At 25.4% G+C, this 27,827-nt stretch overlaps 2 protein-coding genes and 1 long non-coding RNA gene across 11 annotated transcripts in view; 1 reads left to right on the top strand and 2 right to left on the bottom strand.

Annotated features, from left to right (window-relative positions):
* The window catches only part of LOC108001345 (transducin-like enhancer protein 3), an 85,890-nt gene extending 85,526 nt beyond the window's left edge, over window positions 1–364 (bottom strand). For all 8 annotated transcript variants that reach the window (XM_062076171.1, XM_062076178.1, XM_062076181.1 and 5 more), the window contains exon 1: window positions 24–364. The gene's annotated coding sequence lies outside the window, so the exon portion shown is untranslated. The remainder of the gene's footprint in view (window positions 1–23) is intronic.
* Window positions 365–7,895: 7,531 nt separating this feature from the next.
* LOC108001572 (protein fem-1 homolog CG6966) overlaps window positions 7,896–27,827 on the top strand; it is a 28,392-nt gene continuing 8,460 nt past the window's right edge. Inside the window, exon 1 of one of the 2 annotated variants that reach the window (XM_017062629.3) lies at window positions 7,896–8,387. In XM_017062629.3, the coding sequence (XP_016918118.1) occupies window positions 8,328–8,387 (60 nt within the window). In that variant the 5' untranslated portion in view covers window positions 7,896–8,327. Of the gene's footprint in view, window positions 8,388–24,978; window positions 25,732–27,827 lie in introns of those variants that run through there. The other variant, XM_017062637.3, reaches the window with a different exon arrangement.
* On the bottom strand, window positions 17,917–19,954 carry LOC133666236 (uncharacterized). Its single transcript, XR_009830081.1, has 2 exons — window positions 19,499–19,954; window positions 17,917–18,913 (listed from the first exon to the last, which is right to left on the bottom strand). It is a non-coding gene; the product is annotated as an uncharacterized LOC133666236 (long non-coding RNA).

Below are 27,827 nucleotides of genomic sequence, written 5' to 3'. Positions count from 1 at the left end.
AAAAAGCTGTCAGTAAATAATACCTTTGGTCTGTGGTTCGTTTTCTTCGCGTTTTGTTTCCTCAGGAGATACGTCTTTAATCCACCTTGGCACTATGCGAAAAATATAACCTGCACACACCGATTCTTTCTCGCACTATCACAAACACTTCATGTATATATATATATAATATATATATATATATATTATGTATACATATATATATGTATAGTCTAAAGAAAAAAAGAAAACGCGTGCACAGTGTCACACATATATACGTATATCGAACGTATAAAGCGTCGAGAAGAAACGCGAACGTCACAACCGCACCGTACAACGAACGACGCTCGACTGCGAGCCGGGTACCGAAGTGGATGACGGGAAACGTGTGAACGCCGCTTGCCGCCGCGGCGAACACCAATGAGCGGCTACTAACACATCCGCCACGGCAACGACACTGACACACCAATAAGGGGACACAAATGTACACAGAGAACGGAATGTGCATCTCTTTTCTTTTCATCTCTGTCCTTTTTCGACTCGTTTCTCAGTTCGTCGAGTCAAGGGCGTCGACCGACAGGGGCGATTCGTTGTTTCCTTATATCGAAGAAACCAATAATGGCTAATTTCATAATGATTATGAAATTACAAGTTTTCTCCTCGTTCAAAGATACATCAATATCGATCGAACAATTCGCATTCTATGTTAAAACGGTCCACGAAAGATCTCACCCGATACGGCTTCTTATCGGAAATTTTAATAGCTATTTAACTTACTAACACTACGCCACCGATGTCTTACACTCTCCGCAACTTTTTAACGAAGTTTTGTCACGGAGTTCTTTCTTACGCGCATAAAGGAAAACAATATTTTAACTTATATTCGACATGAAAAGAAAACTAATTTAATCTTACATAATTTCTCTATTAATTTCTACTTACTAATCAACGTGTTCGTGCATATTTAAAAATATATACCTTAAACGTACAACGAATAGCGTTCTAAATCGTTTAAAATTTATTTTATTAAAACATCGTTTTCTTTTGTTACATTTGTTTCCTTTGTCACGATTATTCGAGATATAATTTCTCACTTTAAAAAAATCTTTATCGACACCTCTGCTTTTAGGTGTCTCGCTCGCACTCAATAGTAGTATCCTCTCAGTTGCTATCCTCTTTGCACGTATACAGAAGATGAGATATATCATTTGATCTCTGTCGCACTTCAGTTTCTTGATCTTCTACCTCTTCTCGTCGTTTGTCTCACTTATTCGTTCTATCTTCAAACTTTCCGCCTCTGTCTTACAGGTGCACCGCATCATCGCTATCGTTGTTTCGCTCGCACCTATCTTTTGTCATACATATGTCCCTTGTGCTCCATCTCTATTCGTCTTCTTCATTCTCTCGTTTTCGTCTCATCTCTCTTTTAACCGTATATACCGCGATCGTCGCATCTGCGTTTCGCCGACTCTTGTAGAACAACAGAGACTGCCTCTCTGCGCGTGTCCTGCTTGCACTTAACTGCATCGAGGCGTAGAAGGAGGAGTACCGGAACCAAGTGCCGAACGTTGCTTGTGTGTCACATGTACGGAGTGTCGGCAGCGCGCATAGGACAAAGACAGAGTGAGTCAAAGTGCTAGAGCCGGACAACACGAGTCAACCGGCAATGTAAGGAGAGACCTTTAGGTGGGTGCAAGCGATGCAATGGTGAAGGTGATATTCCAAGCGTGGTGAGTGCGTGTGTGTGTGTGTGCTCATCATATTACACACTGCTCATACATCGTGTCTGCTGCGCTTTGAGGGCGCGAGGAGATGAATCCTCGATTCGGTTAAACGCCCGCCAACTGGGGATATTCTAAATCAGGCTGTCTACCTGCGACTTGGCTTTCTGAAATTCCAATACCCATACTCTTCTCTCTCTCTCTCTCTCTTTCTCACTCATCGTGCAAAATACGAAACGGTTTATAGATAAAATGTGTACGTACAATCGTAGAAATTCTTCATTAACAATAACGAAGGTCCACAAGGATAAGGGGCTCGAGACGCATTTTTATCAAGCAGTCGTACTGATAACACGTCAATGACGATATCGTGAAATGAATTTAGCACACCTTTGTACGAGCGTTATTCTGTTTATTGACACATCAATTTCAAGAATGCAATAACCGTAAAACATTTAGCCTCGGTAATATATAGCGGATAAATGAAATATCGCGTGATTAAACGCCGACTGAAATTGCTGTTACTTCGCCCTTTGGAATCTGCTGCATTTATTGTATCGATTCGCGTAGTTCGAGGAGGAAAATTATGTTATATCCACGATAGCAGTTATATAGCGGTGTGACGGAGAGGTGTAGCCAGGAGGCGAGTAAACAGCTGAAGAAAACTTTGTGGGTGGATTAGCATGGTAGGTGTCGGTGGGATATCATAAAACTAGTTTGTGAAGCACAGGGCGCACCCTCCGTTGTACCGAAGGATTTCATTCCACAGGATTTCATTCAATCCACATTGCAACGGTAGACTGACATTTTTTGAAGGGAACTCTGACAAAGAGCTTTGAAAGAGCGGATTAAAGGAAAGAAAACTTCATCGTTACTTCGATTTTCTTTAATATGATTTTGCTCGCCACAATTTGGGGATTCGAACTTATTCAATTAAAATCATTGAACAATTTTTTTATTTTGACAACTTGTATATTAAAATCTGATCAATTTAAATCTTTTCAAATATTTGCTTTATTTCTAAAACTTCTTTAAAACTTCTTTCGCTCCGCTCATCTCGTATCAATCCTTTGTGCCACTATATCAAGAGATTCTACTATATTAATTAGATAATTCTATTTAATCTGCAAAATCGATATTGTACTTTGAATTTTTTCTTTTTATTTTTTAAATATTTTATCAACTATAAAACAATCTATATAAAATGTTAAATATCCGTTCAAGTCAAGAAGTCAAGCGTAAATATATCTTTAAATTATCATTGTATAAATCATCGTGACAAAACATGTAAAAATGTTGCACATTTATCGTTCACCTCAAAAGTGATAAATTTGTATACTTTGGCATTCAAGTCTGTCCATTTCTCGTTAAGTAAATCACATACAAAAAATGACACGACGTATATGTTCATTTACTTATTTCTATTCGACTGTCAGTACCATCGCACAAGCATCCATGAACGTGTTACGCGTGGTGTGTGCGTACCGTAAACGCAATGTACATGTACACTGTCTTTCCCTCCAGTTCTATCTCTTTTCCTCTCTCTCCCCCTCTTGTTCCCACCTTTGGTGCATTGTGCTTCGGTTCTCGATCCCTCTTCCGAGCCCTTACCACAAGCCGCAGCCCACTACACTTTTGCACGAACACGCGCGCGTTCATTATCAACGTACAACGTCGTATAACCATATTTACGTAGCACCGGTGGTCACCCACACGGACGCAACGTGCAATGAGGTTGCAAAGAAACGACTTGTGCACAGAAACGAAATGCTATTTGTCGGTGTACGCAAGAAGCGCGCGAAAGAGGAAGAGAAAGGGATAGAAAGGGAGGAAGGGATGAAACGAGACAGAGAGAAAAGCCATAAATGCAATTGGAAACCTTTAGCTGATATATTCGCGGAACTTCCTCTGGCGTCGTGTCGTGTAGACAGAAAGGAAGCAATGCGTTTCTTAAAATAATAACTCGCCTCGTATAATTTCGTTTCATCGATAGTTTGATACGTATAGTATATGTACATAGGTATATAGTATGTATCGATAATGGTGAATGAAATCGTGAAAGCCGCGCGATCCCACTCCTCTCATCTTCGTTATAATTACACCGATGATTAATCGTTTATTTAAAGCACTTGAAGCGAAAGCTTGCCGTCTCTTACTTTTTTTTTTCTCTGCGCTCGAATTGTCGTTCACCGCGAATATCATCTAATTAATTTTCTCATAAATCATGCGACCAAAGAAATAACGGAGCAACGTAAACGTTTTTGCGTACGCATGCAAAATTATTGGTTTCTTATCGCGTGACTAATAACGAACCAACGAATGTCGGAGGCCTTCGTAATTTCGCCGGTAATTGGAGCAAATACGGTCTATGTATTACAGTTGAAAGTTGTTGTCAAGAAAATCGATAGGTATATCTTTTGTTGAGTTATACAACGGAGTCGCATGCAACGATGTATTAAAGAGAAGAGCAACGTAAGACGATATTACGTTGATGCGAAGATAGAACAATGGAGCGTGTCTCTAGAATGTTTTAAATATAAAACTCCGTATTTGCTGGAAGCACTGTCGACACGAGTCGCCTTTAAGTTGCTTCCCTAAAGAGTACTGCCATTCTTAGGGTATACCACGCTGGAATCATCCACTATCGGCATCGTAAAAGGGTCTATATATCTAACTTGCACTACTCCGGTGAACACGAACCCCTGAAAATCCTGTAAAACACGCGAACAGTTCGGATAATCATTCTTGCTACGGGGAACGATTCGTTGCCGAGTTACGTCTCTCATCAAAGATAAAAAAAAAGAACTGGTTAATGGGATAGAACGGTCTTATCTCGAGTGTTTGAAATGTTCGCGATATCGTATTTTCACAGTACAGACGATGTTCGCTCAATATTCGTATGGTAATTAGGTAGCAGAGGGATTCCTTTGTCATGCCTTGTTTATATGGATTATCGGCGTACAAACGTTACAGCATTCTTCGATTGCTTTATCCCAATAACTTAATTATGTTTTTTTAACGATGTTTCTACTTATATCATAATGATGTGAATGAAAACCAAACTTTAAAAGTAATACTTTCCTTTTTTCATCCAATCTAAATCGCAATAAGCGGACCAACTTAAAGTCTTTGTAGCATGCGGAAAAACCAACTAGTTATTTTCTTTTGTGATGGATTTATTGTGGCTTATACATATATCTTTGAATTCCTTGCAAGTACCAATTATGCGTATGTTACGACTGACAAGATAACTTACCTATTGCACGCGAAACGTACATACATAATTCGAATGTATAATACAAGAAGCTTTCTTTCAAAGTAACAGAGTTATGTTCTTCAAATAACTTTGCAGTTCTTTATTCTGTACCGTGTTTCTTTCAATTCCGTTTTTATCTTGGCAAGCCGTTATGAAGAACGCAACGACATCTGTCTTCAAAGCAAATCATAGAGTAGTTTTCTGTTGAGTTACAAGATAATGAACTTTAAGAACGAACAATATATTTATGTACATCATTATAGTGTACATCGTTAAATTTATATCATTAAATACATATATTTATTTGTTAATCGAATAACAAATGTTTGATTTATGATATCAATCGTATTATTCGATTAACTGCCACAAAAATTATTAAATTATCAAATTTTTAAGTTTCCGAATTTTTAAATTAAATATGTAAATTAAATATGAATTTAAATATAAAAAATAATATTTAGATTTTAAACCTAACCTTACACAATATACGTGATCGAGAGTTTTATAATTTTCGAATAATCTTTCGTACCGGCTACTGTTATAAGACTCATTTCTTATTCTTCCAACTGGTCTTGTCACCGAAAACGCCAGTCTTACGAAGACTGTTTTTCATTCCTCTGGCGAAGCTCGGTGTGACAGTACTGTTTGTATTGTATACACCTTTTTTCCAGCTGTTCTTTCATATACATGCTGTGGCAAACGTGCGCGCACACTCGCATACACTCAAGATTCTTTTTCTATCTATCAGCCATCTCATTCTGTCTCTGACCCATCTACCACCCACGCGCCCTTTTCTGTACTCATTTTTACACCGCCTATCCTTTCGTTGTATGAACAGGCAATGCACAAGCTGGGAAAGAAAAGAAAGCAACAAGACGAAACACTGCCGCCTTCTCGTTTAACTTCTCTCCATTTCGATAATTGGGAAACGTTTGGTACTATAGCTTAGCTTGCGATATAAATTATGGTTATAACGTTAATCTCTGTAAAATGATATATTTGATTATTTTGATAATATCATTATTTTATCTGTTGCCTAAAAAAAGATAAAGATTCTGGTAATTTTAATGTTCATGATAATTCTTTTCTTTATTTTATAGTAAATAGTAAAAATAGACTTCTACATTTCATGAAAAGATTTTGAAATTATCTATAATATTTCAAGCTACCTAAGATTACAGGAAAGCAAACATTATCGTAATTATATATAAAAATAGAGATACTTGGACATACCTTTTATATCGTTCGTTATCCATAGAACAATTAAAATCCATAAATATATTAAAGAGATATGAAATCTTAACAGAATTTTATATAAATTATATTCTGATCAATTTTATTTATATTTTCTATCATTAATTTATATCTTTGATATATAAATTTTATTTATATAAGATGTATGGAAACTAACCTATAATATTTATGTATGTACGACTAATATGTGCGACATGTTTGACAGAATCGATAATTTTAAAGTTAATCGATTTTTAGGACTAATCGATAATTAACAAGAACAAATATCAGTTTTGTTAATAGAATTCTTTTGTAAGAAAGTTGAGGTATGCTCAAAGGCTACTGACGTAAGTCTGTCGAAAGTGTTGAGACTGGAATAAAGTAATGCTTCTGATATTGGTGAAAATGTAGGACGAACTAAAACGCACTTGATGCAAGAGTGCGTCACTTCGAGGCGTTAAAATCGAGAGTGAAATGCCGACTTAATGACTCTCTCAGTTCTACTATTTCACTTTTTCCTCGTTCTTTTTTTTATTCTAACAGTTGCAAATGATGCTCTAATGCATATAAAGTAACATGTTCTGTTGTCAAATTATACAGAAAAATGTAATTTTTTTCATTAAAAATTGTTTATAAAAATAATTTGTATATAATTTGTTATTAATATATAATAGAAATCATTAGTTTTATTAAATATTTTAAATATTAATAACATTACAATACATTTTTAGATCGAAATAATAGAGAATAAAAAATTATATTTTTTATAATACGATTTTTTTTGAAAATTATTATCTATTTATTATTAGATTTATATCTATACGAAATATTTTTATCACAAGCAATAATTATATCTTATGATATAAATAATTTTGAAAATATTACAATAAATATCTAAAATATATGATAAATATTTGATAAAAAAAATTATATAAAAAAACTTATATATATTTTTCTTTTAAATTGTTTTAAATATTGTTTCAAATGTTTGAATATCATTTTTATATTAAATTTTTAATTTCATATAGATTATAATTCGTTGATTAATAATCAATAAAATTAATAATACAAATACATGTTGTTTGTTGTTACAATAGCAATAAATTAAAATACAGAATAAATTAACATTGGAAATTTTTGAATATTTGAGAATTCTCAATATTTTGAAATTTTATAAAAATGTAAAAAATACAATTTTATTGTATTTAATTGTTAAAAAATAATTTTTAACTAAAACAATTTTTAATTTTATGATAAAGGTATAAACAATAATATATTTATTATTTATATTTAAAAAATTTTAAGATAAGAAAATATAACAATATTTATAATATCTTACAAAATTTTTTTTTAATTTTATATATATAAAAAAAAACATTTTATTATCGACATTTTTCGAAACTTGCATTGTGCTGCCCTCTACCGACGAATCTTCGAACTAACATTTTTTATATAAATGAACATAATAATGACAAAGACAAAAAACTTTTCTATTCATTATAAAATAATATATAGTAATAATAATAAATTATTAACTCTTTCTAATCATTAATAAATTAAATGTAATATATTTCTTATATTTCTAATATACAATTTTGATAATTTTAAATATGAAATAAGTGAAATATATTTAACTAGAAATAAAAAGGGAAGAAAGATAGAAATAGTAAACAGCTAGCATCTATACTAAACGAATGATTCAACGTAGTTGGCAACTTGAGCTTAGTTGTTGATGAACTGTTGAAGTGAAAGTACAGGTATCGCCATCTGATGACCGAACGAGAGGTGCATTCGCAAAACGACCGAAACAAGACGCTTGAAGAGAGGAATTGATCCGATGCTTGTGTATATGCGCGCGCGCGTATCTAACTGTAAAACTGCTCTCGAGAAGTGAGAAACATTAGCGGTAATCGTTGATCATTCGGACATTATTTCATTCGTCTCTTATTCGCAACATGAGATGAGTCACTGCTGTGATTTTCGATAAAAGAGATCGCGAGTGACGAACAAGACTATTCAACGTATTTGCCGTGCTTTTGAACAAGGAGAAATACCAGCCGTGAACAGAAAGAACTACGATACGAAGGTTAAACAGTGTTATTCAACGGCATTGTATGCGATAATTGATTTTATGCGAAATGGATATTAAAAATGTCATGTATAATGTTGTGAGAGAAGGAAAATTGGCACGCTTAAAGGTAAGTCTCGATCAAATTTTCAATATAAAGTGTATAAATTTTATCTACGATATAGGATAGCCACATTTTACATTTCATTTCATGGCATATCCATTCAGGGAAAATATTTCTTTCTTTAGGTATAATAAAAATACCCTATTCTAAATATAGTTATAGGTATCTATAAATAACCTCGAACCATGTTATAAGTATATAAATTTATTTTAACATAATCGATTTCATTTTTTTTTAATGAGCTAATCGTTAATTGTTATAAATAAATATTATTTAATATTATATTTTGAAATTTTATGATTATTAATATATTGGATTAATGGATCATTTTATATATTAAAAATGAATACATAAATTTTTTATAGGTTAACATTTAAAATTAAAAATTTTATTAGAATATTTTAAATATACAAAATTATTCAATTTTTATTTTATCAATATAAATTTGAAATATAATTCGTACTTATCATAATAAAAGTTTAATAATAGAGACAATAAATATTATTAAAATATAAAATATTTTTATTAAAAAGATTATTAACAACTTTGATGCTTCAAAGAACAAGTTTTAAATATTATTATTTATTATTAAAAAAAATTATTAAATACATACAAAAAATATATTTATATTCTGATACTATTTTATTTTTGCAAAATATTAATTTGCTTTTTTTTAACAATGTGATTCGTCATTAAATTATAAGATAAAGAGCGCGCCAATACTTCGTTTCCGATTTTCTAATGTCAGTCGATCACAATACTTTTGAATATGTATTATTCTTATATATTATTTTATAACAAATTTATTATATGTACATATAATTAAATTCGTATAAATTGCATTAAATTATGACTTCGTTTCTTAATTTTCTAATGTACAATTGATAAATTTCTATAGAAATGATCAAATGCTGAAGTTAACCTAAAAAACAAAATATTGTGTTTCTGAAAGATAAGTATTTTTTCTATTCAATGTATTCAATTTTAATATAATAATATATATTAAAATATTTTTACATATAATAAATAAAATTACTTATATTATTTTTTGTAAGATATAATATATTAAAGAATAATGAATAATGATTTTTTAGTCATAACATTTTGAATGCTTACAAAGTTTATAAATTTTTATTATCCTCATTATATTAATAATCATTCGTAATTATATTAGAGATTATTGTTAGAATTAAAAAATATAAAATATTTTCTTGTTTCTAAAATTATTTTATTTTATTATCTTCTTGTTTCTAAAATATTTTCTTGTTTATTTTCTTGTTTCTAAAATAACCCAATCAAGTTGAGAATATTTTTTTCTCTTTTTTTTTTATTTTTACATAGGTATATGTACTTATTCGAAATAGCAACGCTATTTTAATGATGTTTTAATGATATTCCTTATATTATTGTACGCATATATTACGAAATTTTGAATATGAATAGGCTTCTATCAATTTCATCTTTGTACAAATGTACAGATACATGATCGCGATAATGTTAAAAAACGAAAATGAAAAAAAGAAAAACAAATTAGATTCATCTTTTTGCTTGTTATTATATAATGAAAAAAAAAAGAATTTTCTGAATTCTTAATTCCCATTTATTTTTAGTAGAAAATAGCCAGGACAAATTGTTATATTTAGCAAGTTGAGACATCCATAGACACTAATGGAAAGTTTACTTAGTTAGATATATCTATATATTGTACGTACCTTTTGTATGTGTATATATGTGTGTATATATATATATATATATATATATATATATATGTAATGTTATATATGAATATAAGGGTAAAGTTGAAATGTGGAACAAAATGAGCAACAAAGAGACTATTATAGTGATTTATAATAGCTAGTTGATATTATTAAAAGTCATAAGAAAATATATTAATAGAAACATTAAATTTTTTTCTCTTTTTTTTCTTTCTTTCTTACACACGCGCGCGCACAAAATTATAATAGGATGATATAATAATATAATAGGAAAAAAATCTTTCGAATTAAAGCAGAAACGTTTTTATATTTTATAGAATGCGTAATTTAGTATAATAGTTATTTTTAATATTGACTTTCACACTATTTATTAATAATTTATTACTTTTTAACGATTTATTATTATTATTATTATTATTATTTTGCTTACATTTATCTCACATTTAAAATTACTTGAAAAAAAGATAAAAAATAAAACAATATTATCAATAAATTTTATATTAAATTTTTCAAATATTTAAAAACTTTATCTTATTCTCTAATTTTTTTTATTAAATTTAAATATGAATTGAATTAACAATTAATAAATTTATTAATAAATTAAATTTTGAAATTAAATATAAATGTTAATTTATTTTAATAGAAATTTTTCGTAAAAAGAACTAATGGAAATCAATAATTAATAAATCGCAAGATATAATAATTTGTAGAAAACAATAATCACATATTTTGAATTAAAATAATAATATTTTAATATGGGTTAATATTAATATATTGATTAAGCTTAAAAATTTAAATGTTACTTGCAATAATTTAGTGAAATTTGATAATTTAGTGAAGTTAATACGGTAATCTCGTAACCACATTGTTTAGTGCACATATAGTGTTAACATGTCGCGTACATATTCCTCTAGTGTCTCTGTCTAATGACAAACTCATTGTTTCGAACTAACGGTACATGCTGCACAATAATGTTAATATTCTCTGATTCTTTAAAATTTATGTAATATGTTTAAAGATTTTTTAAAAGTATTCAATTTAAAATATTACGAACGTAATGTACACATTTTAACTTTTATCAAAAGTATTATGCAAAGTAAACCGGATTTTTAACTTTTACGATAACGAAAGGTTCATTAACCCTATAATGAATCACAATATAATGCAAAAGAGCAGAGACTAATGATACATATGTTTGTATCCCATATTTCTATCATGTACCTTAATATTCTTGACAGATATTCAGATTACCGTTATATCTGATCTAGGTCTATTCACTTCAGTTTTCTAACACTCGCAAAAAATTGTGAAAGCAAGCTATTGATTTTAAACAAGAGCATTATTGATGATTCACTTAAAACTTTCAAAAAGATAGGACTATAAAAGACACTTTAGAAACTTACAGTAACATTACCATCTGTCATTATGTCTTATAATCTTTATTAATTCCTAATTTTTCATACACGATAATGCATTTTTAAATGTGAAAACGAATATTTGAAGTTAATCCGAGAAAATATGAAAATATGATTCAGAGATTGAATTCGTATGATATTTATGTCTATATTCGTACAATCAAATTATTTGATTTGAGATTGTTTAAGTTCAATTAATTTGACGAAGTGATTATAAAAAGTTAATAAAAATATAATTATAATTTAATAGGAATTTACATAAAAATTTTTACATAACTTAATGAAGTTTTAAATATTTATATAAAATATTTATATAATATATGGAAATTTAAGTAGAAAAAAACATTATAAAATAAAATTAAATTGTTTTAATTTATTATTAATTTGATCATGTATTTATTCTGGAAATAAAAATTTTTTGAAATCATTAATATTTTTTTTATATGGAATTATATATTTTTTTATATATTAGTCGATTCATTTTATTAATTTTATAAGGAAATATTCAAAATCGAAAATTATTTATAAAAAATAAGAAAAATAAATTGCATGAAATTGGAAATAATATTAAATTAATCGTATTATTAATTTTTTTTTTTAAATTAAGAATGAAAAAACGATAATTTCATTCAAATATATAACTAACATATAATCTGATTTATTAATATGTTTCAAATCAGATGATAATTTTTAATGACATAAAAGTATAAATTAACATATAATGTTTATAAATGGTTTATTGTAGTTTTTTATCTTGAATTAGTGACAACATTTATATATTTCGTATTAAATATGCAAATTAATGCGTATTATATATGCAAATTATACAAATATATCTAACTTCTTATGTTACTTAATTTTAATCTTAAATCTAAAAGATAAAAATTCAATTGTTGCTATACTGTTGCTATACTGTTGCATAATTAAATTATTTAATATTAATGGAATATTACAAACTTCAACTTTCCAATCTAATTCTGTTATGTAATAGTAACATGTTTAAAAATTTCATAAATTTAATTTGTAGATTTCATATATCTTCAATGTCAATTCACCACATCATTAATAAATTCTACAAATGGATCTTAATCATTAATTTTTAAAAAATTTTCAATAATTTTTAAATTTTTTGAAATCTTATATATCTTATATAATAACACATATCATATATATCATATATAACAAATCATAATATTGCAAAATAAATTCTCTTTCTATTGGTAAATAATATTTTATCTATAAAAATATTTTGTTTATTTAAAACATAAATTATTATAATGTAATAAATAATTTCACTATTAGAGTTTTCTTATTCTTAGTTAATATTATTTAAAAAAAAAATGAAAAATATTAAAAATTTTTAATAACTTTATAATTACAAACTGTAAATAACAGATTCATATTGATAAAAAAAGTTTCAAGTTTGTTTAAATTCAAATTGTTTTAATTTGACAAAAGCCAACTAACAAGGTTTAAAAAGGAGAAAAATATAAAAAATACGCCAGTCATTGTATCGATTCAATTAACACATTGTTGATTGATCAAGAGTAAACTCGTTTATTCATGCTCAAACGTTATTGATCAGTGTCAAGTTGACTCGTATTTGTCTTGTTATTGAAAAAAATATGCTGTAGAAAAAATAGTAACAGTCTGTCTAGAGACTAAGATTTAATGTTTACAGAAATAGAATAAAAGTTACGAATAAAGATATTTTAATTTTTTCAAAGAAAACTTTATATTAATATGTAACTAATGCAGAATACTCTATACAATTACTTTTTTATATATACATTCGTACAATTGTGTAAAGTGCAATTGCATTTCTTTTCCAAATAGAATTCTATTACTTCTTCAAACATTCTGAATCAATATATATCAATAGAAAATTGCATATGAATCTCATATTATTGCAAATTGTAATTTAAAAAAAGATAGGATAGGATAAATAAAGTGTAAATAAAGTTATTAATTATTTATTTAAATTTATGTATTTTAATATTCAATTATGGAAAAAATAATCGATTTTACGCATTTCATTTTGCATAAAATCATCATAGTATATAACCATGATGATTAATCAATTTATTTCCACGTTCGAGTTTACACGATATCGCAATGTTTTTATCTTTCCGGTTCATTGTTAAAAAATTACGCAAAATAACGATTGTTATAAAGAATTAAATTCGTTAAATGTTTTTCTTCTTTGTACTATAATGAGCAGCGAATGATGATGTTGCATAGTATCTTTGTATTATAATATTTATCAGATATTTCAGTGCAATTTTACAATATGGTCATAAAAAAAAATTGTTGAATGTCATTTGATATGATACGAGGAAATCAATCTATTACCCGTATTTTATTAAAACCTTGATAGCCCCGATTATCGAGTTTGCAACACGGTAATTCCAATGATGTTTTTATCGGAATGAACAATAGATGCGTAGAAAATTATATATAAGAGCTTAGTACGCTTTTGGTTCACAGGAAATTTTATTGCTACATTCGAGGAATTAATAATTAATTGTAATTATTTACAATTATGTATATTTCATGATTTTACGGATTTTACTATTTAATACGTGTTTAAGAATATATTTGTATTTTTTAATTTTTTTTTATCTTTCCTTTAAGTTTATTTTCATTAGTAATTTTCATAGTTTATCGTGATTTTCAATATCATTATCACAAGAGTATGTATAGTTATATATATATTTATTTACATTTTTTTATTTCATTCAACATTACGAGTTTTTAAAAAAAAAATTTTTTTTCTTATAATGGTTTACATTTACAAGAGAATATACTTCAATGAAATAGAAATATCTAATATATAAAATACTTACAAATTATAAATTAGAATTACAAGTATACAAATTCAAAACATCATTTCAATGTATCCTTCAGTTTATTTGTAGATATTAAGAATTAAAATAAATTTGAACAGAATATATAATACTCTTATTTGTTTTGGATTGTGTTCCAATAATTGGTTACAATAATATTTAAAACTTGTTTTTCACGAATATTTGAAAATTGAATGAATATAGTTTAATTTTATTTAATCGACGATACCATCGATTATAATTGCTCTAAGTTTTGTATAAATTAAGATGAAGAAATTTTTAAACGTTATATAAATATTTATTTTAATTTTCTATAATATTCTTTTATACCAATTCAAACGAAATTGAACGATGTTTTTTTCAATTCTTCGTAAATTAATTCGAAGAATTCAATTAATAATTAATATTTCAGAATCAGAAGATACAGAATTGAAATTAATTATCCGTAAAGAATTTACATTTTATTTCTAGTAAACAATTTACACGAATGAAGTTATGTTTTCCTATGTAAAATAATATTAAGTGGAAAATTGATTATAGAATGCATCATTTATTATCTATTATTGAAACATTATCATCTTTTCAAGAATACATTTATTAAAACTGCAAAAAATTAATTATTTTTTATTTTTCAATTATATATTCAAAATATATTTATAGATAATAGAAAATATTTTGAAATTTTAAATAAAAATAATCGTTGTATCATTTCGAAATTATATTTAAATTAAAGAATATTAAGCATACGTATGCGTGCCAATATTTCTTAAAAGATTAATTTCATCCATTTAAAATATTGCTACGATATTATAAATTCGTAGATGAAACGAATCTTTGACATTTCTGTTACTGGATTATTGATAAAACATTTGTGTCTTTATATTTTCGTCGATGTCCATAATTTCTGAACTTGTAACTTATCAATTGATTAATGTTATAACAAATATTTATAAGAATTGATCAGTAATATCATTAATTGATTGAATTATTTCCGAATATAATTTGTTATTATTCATTTTTCTTTTTGAACATAATTATTAATCAATAAATTAAATCAAATTTTATACCATTTAAATTATCTGAATTAATATTAATCATTCAAATTAACTTACTATGTAAACTTTTTTATACGCTTAAATATAATTGAAACGTAAATAGATATGTCATACATGGAGACAATATTTGATGAAGATATGGCATAAATTAAATTTCTGATAAAAAAAATATATATATATATATATAAGAATGACTTGATATCTTGATTTAAAAAATCATATAATAATCTTGAATTAATATTTCGAATAAATGTTTTAATAGTAATGTAAATTGTAATATTTTACAATTCAATCAAGCTGTCATATCTTAAAATATTTATGTCAGTTTTTCACAAGGTTCGTTTCATCCATCATATGTGAGATATTACATAATTTCAATTCTTATTTCGATTCAAGGCTGATACTAATTTGCTCTACGCTCAATGTCTCAATTTCACGAAGACCTTTTGACAAATCACTACTCTGACCGTAACCACAATCACAATCGTAGAACAGGAAATGTAGAATCCGGCTCATTTTACAGCGAATAAGATATCAGAGATATCCAGTTCAGATTAAATGTAAAAAAGAAAAATAATAATAATGGCAACTGTATTATTATCGTTCTAATTAAAAATATATAGAAAGTACTTATATTTTTTTTTATAAATTTAATAAACAATGTTAATCACATTTTCTTTTCAAATAAAATGATAAATAAAATCGAGGCAAAAATAATTTCCTGCATTTGAATTCAATTTTTATTTTTTTTCTTACTATTGTTGCAAGATCGTTACATAAATTTAATTATTATTGTAATCTATGCTTTACACCAAGATTTTAATGTACATATACTATTATTACGTATAATTAATTGATTTATTACCGTTTAAATCATTTTAATAATTATAAGCTTCCACTCATCTATTACTTTTTTTTTTTACTCGTGTATGATACATGATATCGTGCACATTTATAACCGTAACAATTGAATTGGTTGGTTAAGTTCTGCAGTATTATTTTAATATCTATTTAGTCTAATTGAATGTGATTATCTGCATTGCTTTAAATAAATTTAATAAGATGAAGTTTTTTGATTTTAATTCTTCTTATTCTTTTTTTGTTTTTATTTCGAAATAAACTCTCTATATTTAAATATGCATATAAAAAAGACTTAATTTTTAATTAAACGTAAATTAATGAAACAATAGATATTTGTTTAATCAAAATCATTAAGATTATATTAAAAAAGTATGTTATTATTATATTATATAGCCAATATCAAATATACGGTTCATTTATAATAATGTTATATTTAGATAAAATTCATCAGAGAAATTATTAAGGTTGGCTACTTGCCGCAAACCAATATCAGGGTCATAGTAAGATCATTTTTATTTTCAATTAACTATGACAATTGTTACAATAATCTAATTACGATTATATCATTTAAAAAAAATTCAGTTTGATAGAAATTAATATAAAAATTAATAAAATGTTATTTTAATTTAAAAAAAGTGATTTATTGAAATTCATAAAAGTTGAAAATAATCTCAAAATAGGTTAAGATCACGATGATGAGCGACAGTTATTCAATTCCTGTTGCAAGGTTATGTTTTCTTTGCTGCTTTCGAAAGACATTTCGTATGAACACATTCTCACCTCAATGCGGACAACACGAAGTAAAATCTAGGTTAGGTTTGTGCATATATGTAACACCTAAACGTTCCAATTACCAAAATAACTTTGAGTTACGATGCAAAAATATGTTTTCTTCCTCAATATAGCGTATTTCGCATTTTTCGTCCAATCATTTTTCTCTGAGAGAAACATAATTTTCAGATTCATGACTCGACATCTTGAAACATAATTACAGATTTATAGTTGTTGATTTTAGTTTAAATTTTCAGTAATTGCAAATATGTATTGATATTCAAATTATTTTCCTACTTCATCTAAAAATAACCGAGATATTCTTTAATATAAAAAGTTGTTACAATATTTTTTTCTATAATAACATTTTAATATTATATAAATTTTGTCTTGATTTATTTTATATATCACTTATTTTATATTATATAAAATAAAAATATTGCATTGCTATGTTATTAACCTTGAATATATGTAAGAATATTAATAAAACATCAAAAGAATTTAAATAATATCTAGTTATTAATATCATTAATTATGTTAATATAAAGATGTTCATGTTTTTTAATATTTATATTTATATTAATATAATATATATTAATATATATAAAATCACACTCATTATCTTCTTAGAAATCTTAAGACATGTTTTATTATATATTATATACATAATTTCTAATTTTAATTTATATTCGTTTTACAGTATTTTATATAAAAATAAAAAATGGTTTTTATTTTTATAGTTATTCTTTCAAGTTTTAAAATTATATAGTATAATATATATATATATATATTTGAATGAGATAAAATTAGAAAAATTTTTAATCTTTAATTTAAACATAAAGAAGAAGGATGATACATAATGATATATAATCTATCAATTTTTAAAGTTTTTATTTCTTTTATATGATATCTAAAGTCATAATTATCGGAATCTTAGATATATAAAATAACGAATGCTGTAAACTCATTACTTTTATATCTCAACTATTAATAGAAAATTTTTCTTATTTATAGATAACAAAATATTGTATGTGTATGTGATTATAGAAATAAGATATCTTATTAAATAAATATCTAATTTCTCATTGTTCAATACTCTGATACTATGATAGTTTCTTAATTTTCTAACATTTTACTCATAATGACCATTCGAGTTATAATTGATGTAATTATGTAATAGAAAATTTTACATAGTACCTTGACATTGAATCGAGTTAACTGATTTCTGTACTCGAATCTATTTTTATATTTTTCTCCCTTTGCGTAACTTAAAAATTTTATTTAATTTTTTTCATAAATCTTTTTTTTTTTACAAATGAATATGATTATATAATTTGAATCAATATTATAATTTTTCAAAAAAAATTCATATAAGATAATTTTTATTCACTTATAATTCACTTCTTATCATAAAGAGCCATGATTTCAAATTATGATTTTAAAAATTGATTGGAATAACACATTTACTTGCATATTTTTTTAAAAATGTTATTGCAATCGAGTAATTAGGATTAAATGTTAATTACAAAATTTTAGTAATTACAATCCATAAATACTACAAAAAAAAGATAATAATTTAATGAACAAACATTGAAGTGGATTATAAATTTAATAAGTCAACCTATATTTATGTTTTTTATTGCATTCAAAGTATGTACTTGGAACCAGTTCTGCATCGTTTCCCAATGCGGTTGTCGGTAGATCTTTATTTAGTTAATCTCGACGAAACGTGAATGTGTTTCATCATACGTTCGAGATATCACCATTGATTTTTCGTTATTTTTTTTTATCAATTTTGATCAAGTTAGTTGATTGATTAAACACGAGCTTCTTTCTCAATATTCTTAAATGATTATCTATATCAAGTTCCTGGAAATTTTTATGAGAGCAAATAAATGTCAATACAGCTGCACTCGTTTGTATTCTTTGAATAACAAGCTTAAAATATAAATTTAAAATTTATACACGTTCTCTTTGATATAATGCAATCAATTTTAATATCTCATTTCTTCTTAATCTTTTATAGATCAATATCAAATTGGAATTGATATATTTCCAATATTTTTCGGATTCGTCTCGGGTATAAAACAATTTCTTATATTAAAATTTTGTTTAGTATATAATTTGTTACGAAATATGAAAATTTCGAATCATAAATAGTTTTAAAGATATTCAAATGCAAGAAATGCACTGATAATGCAATGATAATGTTAAAGAGATTATATGCACGAACTATCCCCCATCAACTATTATATTAAGTGACATTTTCTTGTTATTCCTACTTATTTTAAGCTATAAAAACATTTTAACCGATACTGATTTTTTATACAATGATTTATATGCTTAAACTAATGGTAATTTATTTATCGGAAAATGGAACCGTATAAATTTTAATATCTTATTGATTTAACGATTTCACTTTATCATTTTCATTATATCTGTTCAGATAAGTACCCAAATAAGGTCCGAGCTGTGGACGTTTTCACAAGCAGTGTACACATACTATATCTAAAGCTGGATTCACACAACTGTTCGTGAACAATTCTCGACAGTTTTTCAGTCTGGATACTCTGACGAATACCATTCGTGGACGATAAAATCTTTTTTGTTCGTGAACTATTCACTTATTTAATTACTTGCCTTAATGATATTTACAGAATGTCACAATAGCTGACATTCAATAACATTCAACATTTTAAATCTCGATTATTTTCAGCAATTTTACACAAAAGACTTTCACTACTGCTTCTACGTATGTGTATTTCGCTTTGTTTCGATCATTGTATCATTCTCTTTCTCTCTTTCTTTCTCTCTCTTTCTCTCAATTACAATTAATCTGTCTGTGCAATGGAAATCTATGATGTAGGCAAGACAAGAGTGGAAGAGTGACTCGAGGAACGCGCCAGTCAACTCTCGTGGCACGTTCTAATATTACTCGAAGTATAGTGTGAGTCAGAGGCATAACCAGAAAAGACGTCGCCTGTAGAGAAATACTGGAATTCCTCGTATTCCTCTTCTGTCTTTTAATATATTCCATGATTTTCTATATATATGTATAAATACTTTTATTCACATAGGAAATCAACAACTAAGAAAGAGATCTTAACTCGTTAAAATTTCTTCCTGTATATTTTATTCTATAAAAAGATAATAGATTGAAAAGAATTTGACAATGATTTTGTTTGATGGAATTTTATCATTTATTTTTCGTAATTACGTTACATGTACGATTGATTATTTAAAATTTCTAGAATAGAGATTTGAAAATAATTGTTCCACATTATATATTTACGAAAGTCTGAAAATTTTTCGTTTGAACTTTTTGACAAATTTACAAAGTTTGGCTTTAAAGCGGTGTTAATAGAAGTGTTAATAATAAAATGTTTCTTAGTTAATCGTGCCTTCTAATTATATCATTTATCTCTAACTTAATTTTACTATAATTTTTAATCTCGATTCTACTTTTATTTAATTCTGTTACTGTATCTTTCATAATTTATTTATCTCTTTCATGACGAACCATTCTATTCATATCTTAAACTTTCATCTTTTCATTATTCATTCGAGACGTCTTTCAGGATGTCCTCTTTAATTAATTCTCCTCCGATCAATAACAGACGTCATAGCAATTGTTATTAATATACAGTGGATATTCGATTAAAAAACATATCTGTTTAAATTTTCGTTCGTGTAATCATCTGAAAAAAATTCAACGCAAATAAAACGATAATAATTTCTATCACAACTTCCTAATTTTTAAAATATTCATGAATTATCTGATTTACATTTTTCTAATTTTGAATGAATATTTAACACAATATTAGAAAATATAAAAAAAAAATAATACAAAAAATATTTATATATCGATCTTTTCATTTTGATAATGATAATTAATAATAATGTGGAAATTATAAGTATTTATTTATATTTCTTAAAATATATATTAATTAATCTGAATTATTATTGAATTTAATTGTTATTGAATCTATCTAGTATAATAAATTAGAATTAGAATCGATTTAATTATTCACTGCGTTTAATTTCTTAAGAGAAAAAAATTGACGAGTAATATGATAATTATAAGAAAATAACAAATGGAAAAACGAGTTGAATCTATTTTTATTTTTATCTCATTAATCTTGTCATTATTATATTTATTTCATTATTTGATCAAATGATAATGCATGATATATAATAAATAAAATTAACTTAATTTGATGTATTTATGAATATATAATTATTAAATTTGAAAGAAATTTATCTTTATAAATATCATTTAATATTTCAATCAATGAATAATATTATGTGTATCAATTATATAAAAATAAGATTGTTTCGAAATTCCATAAAATCAATCATCATCTCATTTGTGAATCATCTGAATGGATTTTTATTTTCATATCTTTTTTTTTTATTATTATTAAAATCGAAAATTTTCGATGATACTTATATATAACACTTTTAATGATACGATCATCGAGAAAAAATTTATAATCAATATTGTTAATATCTCATGAAATCATATTTCGTGAATACTTAAGAAATTAGCGAATAATAATCAGCAAGACATTCTGTTCGAATATTTACGTAGTAATAAAATATACACATATAAGTACATATTCTATATCTATTTGTGTATTTTTCTTGCACAATCCCACAACGGTTCAACAATTGCAATATTTTCTAAAAGGAATACATTTTAAATGCACTTTATTAATGATTCTATCTGTATATTTGATTGTGAACTATCTTTTTTTTTTTTTTTTTTTAATCATTTTTTTTAATCATGTGAATTAATGAGAAATAAGAAATATGTTTGTCATTTTAAGATATTATGCATACTAAAAAAATTATTTATGGTTAAGTAAAATTCTGAGTATTTATTTCAATTTTGAATATAAACATTTTCTTCATTATATTCATCATATAAAATATACTGTGAAATGTTTATACTGTGCATTAATATTACATGCTGATTATATTGCAAAAAGGGAAATTATAGTTTTAGTGTAACGACCTTTCTTGCAAGTACTTATACGTTTATAATTGCATCGATCATATATTCTAAGAAATGAAAAAAAAAACGAAGAAGTAAAATTTACTTTATTCCAACATTCGTTAAACATTTCTAAAGAAAAAGAGAAAAACAAAGAAATAAAATTCGATTTATCCTGTTGAACGTTCGTTAAATATTTTTTTAAGAATATGATGAATCTATTATCTTGTTTACTTTGAATATATTTTGAATTATTTACTTTGAATATAATAAAAATTCATATTCAATGATTGTACTACTAATAATATTAGAATATGAATATGAGGAATATAATAAATCATTTCTAACACTGCGAAAACAATTATTTTATTTGTTTATTATTGAAATAATAATTATATCTTGAATGAATGAATGGAACTTGATAAAAAATCTTTGAGTAATAAATTATTATTATAATAGTAAATTATGGATAAGAATTCTCATATATGAAAATTTTAATAAATAATAATGACTTTTTTAAAATAATGAAATGAATAAAAACCTTGGATAGATAGTGTTTCTTGTATAAAATCTATTCATTAATAATATTATTATTAATATTTAATGAAAGAATTATTATTATAATAATTCACGAAATAGATATGTCATAATTTAAAACTTCTTTTAAATATTTATGATTTTTATTGCTATACATATGTATTACGTAAAGTTATTAATAATTCGTTTCACGATATAGTTATAAAATACTTAGTGACTTAGTTAACGATTGTACTCACGTTGAAACTTTATCACTTTTAATACTTTTTATAAATACTTTCTATAAATATTTTTCTTGAAAGTTATAATAATCTTGTTTAGAAAGTAAATGCAATCTCATATAATATCATTCTATATATGAATTGTATCTTTTTTCATAGTTTTCTTTCATAATTCAATATCCTAATTGTTTTCATTTTTTTTTTTAAAGATATTTCATATTTATAATTTTACTGCGAAACATATTTATAAAAATCTCGAAAGAAATAATTAATAAATAAAGAATTGTTCTAAAAAAAAATCCATTCTTTCCAATTTGTTCTAATTGTTATTTAAATATTCCAATACAACTTGTTGTAAGTACATGAATAAGAAAAAAAGCTAAATATCCCGTAATAATTCTCGTTTCTATGCTTTCAATATCAATGTTAACTAGTTTCATCAAAAGTGTTTTAAAATTATTCCAAGTTATTCCATATAAAAAAACTTGCTTTCGCTATTATGTCAGAAACAAGCGTCATTTTACGCAATTCCCGCGCATGATGTTTCCTACGTTAAAAATTTGCATCCGCAGGAAGTTATACGTAATACTGACGTATACATGTGATACCTGTTGCACTTCAACGATTCGTTACACAACTAAGGATACTCGATCACGTAATTATAGTAGATATTTTTTCTCTACACCACTGTGACGCATTGCAGTGTAACATTCAAAGAGTAATTCTTTCTAGTAGTGACGCAAATCGCGTCTATTAACATGTTTACTTTTGATCGAGTTTTTATTATTTATGATACGTGCTAAAATATGAAATAATTTTTATCTGTAATCTACTTCAGATAAAAATTGTTTTAAAATTATTTTTAACACATAGTAATTAGTAGAATTAATAGAGAGACGATTTATTTGATGACATTGAAAAACGTATTAAAGATTAAAAAATATTTAGATAAGAAAGATTACATTTTGACTTGTATATTGTAGACTTGTATGTTATCAACACGATTGAAACTATGTTCTTTGCATAAATCATTCTTAAGATGTGAAGATGACGTATTACCATCATTCACATTATCTGAAGAGGAGGATATAAGTACATATGCATAAAGAATATTGTTTACTAAGTTGAGCTTGCGAAATTCGATATTATGAAACATTGAAATGTCTAAGTTTTAATGTCGAGATTTATTGAGATAATAACATAATAAAGATTAAAGAACTTTCTTCAAAACGGATAAACTTATTCATTGAAATAAAATATCAAGAATTTCAATATTCATCAATTTTGTATTTAAAATTCTAATTTAAAATTGATCTCCGGTAAGTTTTTTAAGGAGTTTTCAAGGTTATCAAATAAATTAGCATAATCCATTATAGATAATTTACTTTGTTAAGGAAAAAAAATAATAAATTATCAAGGTATGAAAAAAAAATTTATAAAAAATAAAAGTAAAAAAAAATACATTACTTATACTTAATTAACATATTTATTTATATGATAAAAATAATTTCTTATAAAAAAGTTTCTTATAAAAAATATGTAAAAAAAAATATGTTAAAAATATAATCTCAATCATAGTTGAAAGTTTAAAAATGTTTTTTTAAATAACTTAAGAAGTTTAAATTATTTAAAATATCTTATTTTGTAATACGAGTATTTTTTTTTTTTACTATTTTGTAATATTATGTAGGTTTATTTCAAATAAACGATAATCATTCGGTTATCCATAAAACCAAAAACCAATCCATATCAGTCAACGGAAAATCGAAAATTTCTTCGTTCCAATGAACTCGGATGTTAAAGTCGATATAACAGAATAATCGGCGGGATAAATTTATATAAGTATGTATGTACATCATAACTTGCATACATTCTAACTTAACCCCTGTTACATAACAGTCGGTAAGAGTTGATCAGGAAGAACAATTAGAAAGTGTACACGAAGGTGTTCTGGCGCATGTACAAGTTTACGATCGTCGAGACTATTGCATAAATATCGATATGCAGGACCAACTTTCTCGCATTTTATACATATTCCTATCTTTAAAGTGACCACCTCTTTTTCAATCCTGCGCATGGTAAAGAAGGTCCCTCTCTTCCTCTTTCATTACATGTTTTTCTTTCTCCTACTCTTTTACATCGTTGGCTAGAATCTTGCGATCACATATTTCAAGGGAAGTCTTGAACGAACAGTGACGATTTAAACAAGCTCCAGCAAGTGATTTTTTTTCTTTTACAAAAATAACATAAATTTATTTCATTTCTAAAAATTAAATCAATAGTTAATTATCTGTCGATTTATTTATCGATTATCGATCGAGCATATATTATATAGTTCCGATTTTCTCATACACGATCCAATTTTATCGTCAACTTCAGCGAATTACACACTGTACATCGTATTGTTATGTGCATTCAAAATGCTTCCTTGCCCGCGTTCGAACAATGATAAAATGCCATATTTTCAAAATATCAATATCGTTTCACGTTAAACAAGTACGCGAGTGTGTATATTATAATAAGCATCTATTTATATTCGAAAAAATATTGTAATTTTTTTATTTATTTTATCTTTCAATCAGTGCAAGTATTTATACAAAGATTTTAATATACGAATTATTTGAATTTTTTCTATGTTAATAATATATTAATCTATGAATCGTTATATTATAATTTATATGTTTCGTTAAAACATATAATTAAATAATTAAATTATTTTAAAATAATTGAATAAATTTCATATAAAAAAATTGTATAACTTATGAATCACGTGATTCCCGAGTTACGACAATCGATTCGTATCACTCGAATATATATAGCTGCTTGATCGAACGTATTAAAAAGCGTGAGCGGGAAACAAACTCGTTAATTGTGTCTGAGAAAAGGAGAACGACAAAATGGAATACGAGGTGAATGAAGATTATTTTACACGGGTGAGTTTCGTATATAATTTAATTCATTATCATGTAAACGATGTATATGTATATGATGACATACTTTCTTACATATATATATTTCATACTTGGCAACTGAAATTTCTTTAATACTTTCCAATTGAAAATATAAACGTGATTTAAAAAAATTATGAAATCTATTGAAATTTAATTTTAAATTTGACAACTTTTAATTGAACATACATAGTTGATTAATAGTCAATTATTTAAACGCAATCTCAATCAAATTAAAACTGTTTCCGATCAAAGTCATTAATCAAAAGTAGCTCATTTCTCTGTTTTTGATCAACATAATCGTTCGATCAAAAATTATCAAATTATCATAAACACAGTTTAAGAGATTATCAATTATGATTAAATATAAATAAAAAAGTTTATTCAAAAAAAAAGTAATTGAATTAATAAAAAGCTACAAATAATTGTTCTCATTAATACAATTAATTTTATTTTTTTGAAGGTTTTGTTTTTAAATTTAATGCTATCTTTGATTATTATTTTTGATAGTTATTTGAAAATATAATATTTTGTTTCTTTATAGAAATTTTTTTTCGAATATAATAGTTAAAAAAATCAAATTTTTACCAGTTTTCAAATCTCTGTGTAATCTCTGTAAATGTTGATTTTTAAAATTGTAATTTAATATACTTTTTTCTGTAGATTATATTAAATCATTCAACGAGTTATCTCTCAGTGAAAACAAAATCATTTTTATGTAAAGAATCACGTAATCGAATTACAAAAAATATCTCTTATGTGTTCGGATTATTTATGCAACATGTCAGAAAAGTAGGTTCCAAAATACATCAAATAGATTAGAATGTACATTCAGCATATGTTTTTATATAATATAAAATAGTTTTAAGAAACTGGGAATATTTTATGAAAGCGGAAAATTTTATTTAACGGAAAACAGAAAGATTTGTGTATATAACGGATTACCAGCAGCTATGCTTTTAAATTTCTCCGCAATTATACACGCGTTCCTCAACATTACTTTTCCTGGTTGTTATGAAGTAAAATGAGTACCTTCAAATAATTGCACTTATTTACTTTCGCATGGGAAAGAAAGATATTAAAAAAATATACCAAAGAAAAATGCATATCTTTAGAAGACAAGATGTTCTATTAATTATTATTAATTCTTCGAAATTTTTAATATAAATTTAATATCTTTTTTATCTTAATACATATTTACGTTAATATGTTTCATAATATTTTGTAGTAAAAAATTAAATAAAATAAATTAAAAGATTATTTATTGAAAACATTTGATATTTACAAAATATTTTGGAATTTTTTTAATATCAGTATAATAATTAACATTAGAACTTATTAGAAGTTCTAATAACATGTTTCATTTTTCTATAATTAATTTTAATTATAATTCTAATAATAATAATAATAATAATAATAGAAATTAGAAAAAAATTTTAAATTATCTTCAATAACATTCTATGTTATTTATTTTTTAAATTTTATTTTTTAATGAGTTCTCGTAAAAATAGCATGAAATATATATCATATATAAAATTGGTAATTAATTTCTACATCTTGTAAATTATATAAATGCATAAAATTATTTAGGATTATTAATTTTTTTTACGTGAAATTATACTTTATTTATTCACAGAAAAAGTAAAAGTTATGAAAAATTTTGAAATTTGTCAGAAGATCCCTGTTTCAAATTTTTATAATCTTCAATAATAAATTTCGTATTTACGAATGATCAAGTAATATATTTACTGATTGTTCAATCTGATTTTAAAATAGAATTCCTCATCTCAATATTTATTGTCTTTAAAAAAAAAACTCTCTTAATTTGCATTGTGTCATACCATGCTCTTTGATTTCCTCTGTTTTTTGCAATTTCTTTTTTATTTCTTGTGATATAATATATATTTATTTATGACTTATCTCGATTGATAAAAATTAAAAAAATTCATAATATGCTTATTTTTTATAAAAAAATTCATTTATTTTTATAATCGACGTGTTCGTTTGTTAATTTTATGACTCGAATCGATGGAACTTTGAGATCAACAGATTGAAAAAAACATAGTAATGTTGCAATAATT

This window comes from Apis cerana, linkage group LG6 (assembly GCF_029169275.1).
Source record: "Apis cerana isolate GH-2021 linkage group LG6, AcerK_1.0, whole genome shotgun sequence".
Taxonomy (NCBI): Eukaryota; Metazoa; Arthropoda; class Insecta; order Hymenoptera; family Apidae; genus Apis; species Apis cerana.
The sequence above is the reverse complement of the archived record's forward strand: the minus strand, read 5'-3'. Positions and strand labels throughout refer to the sequence as shown.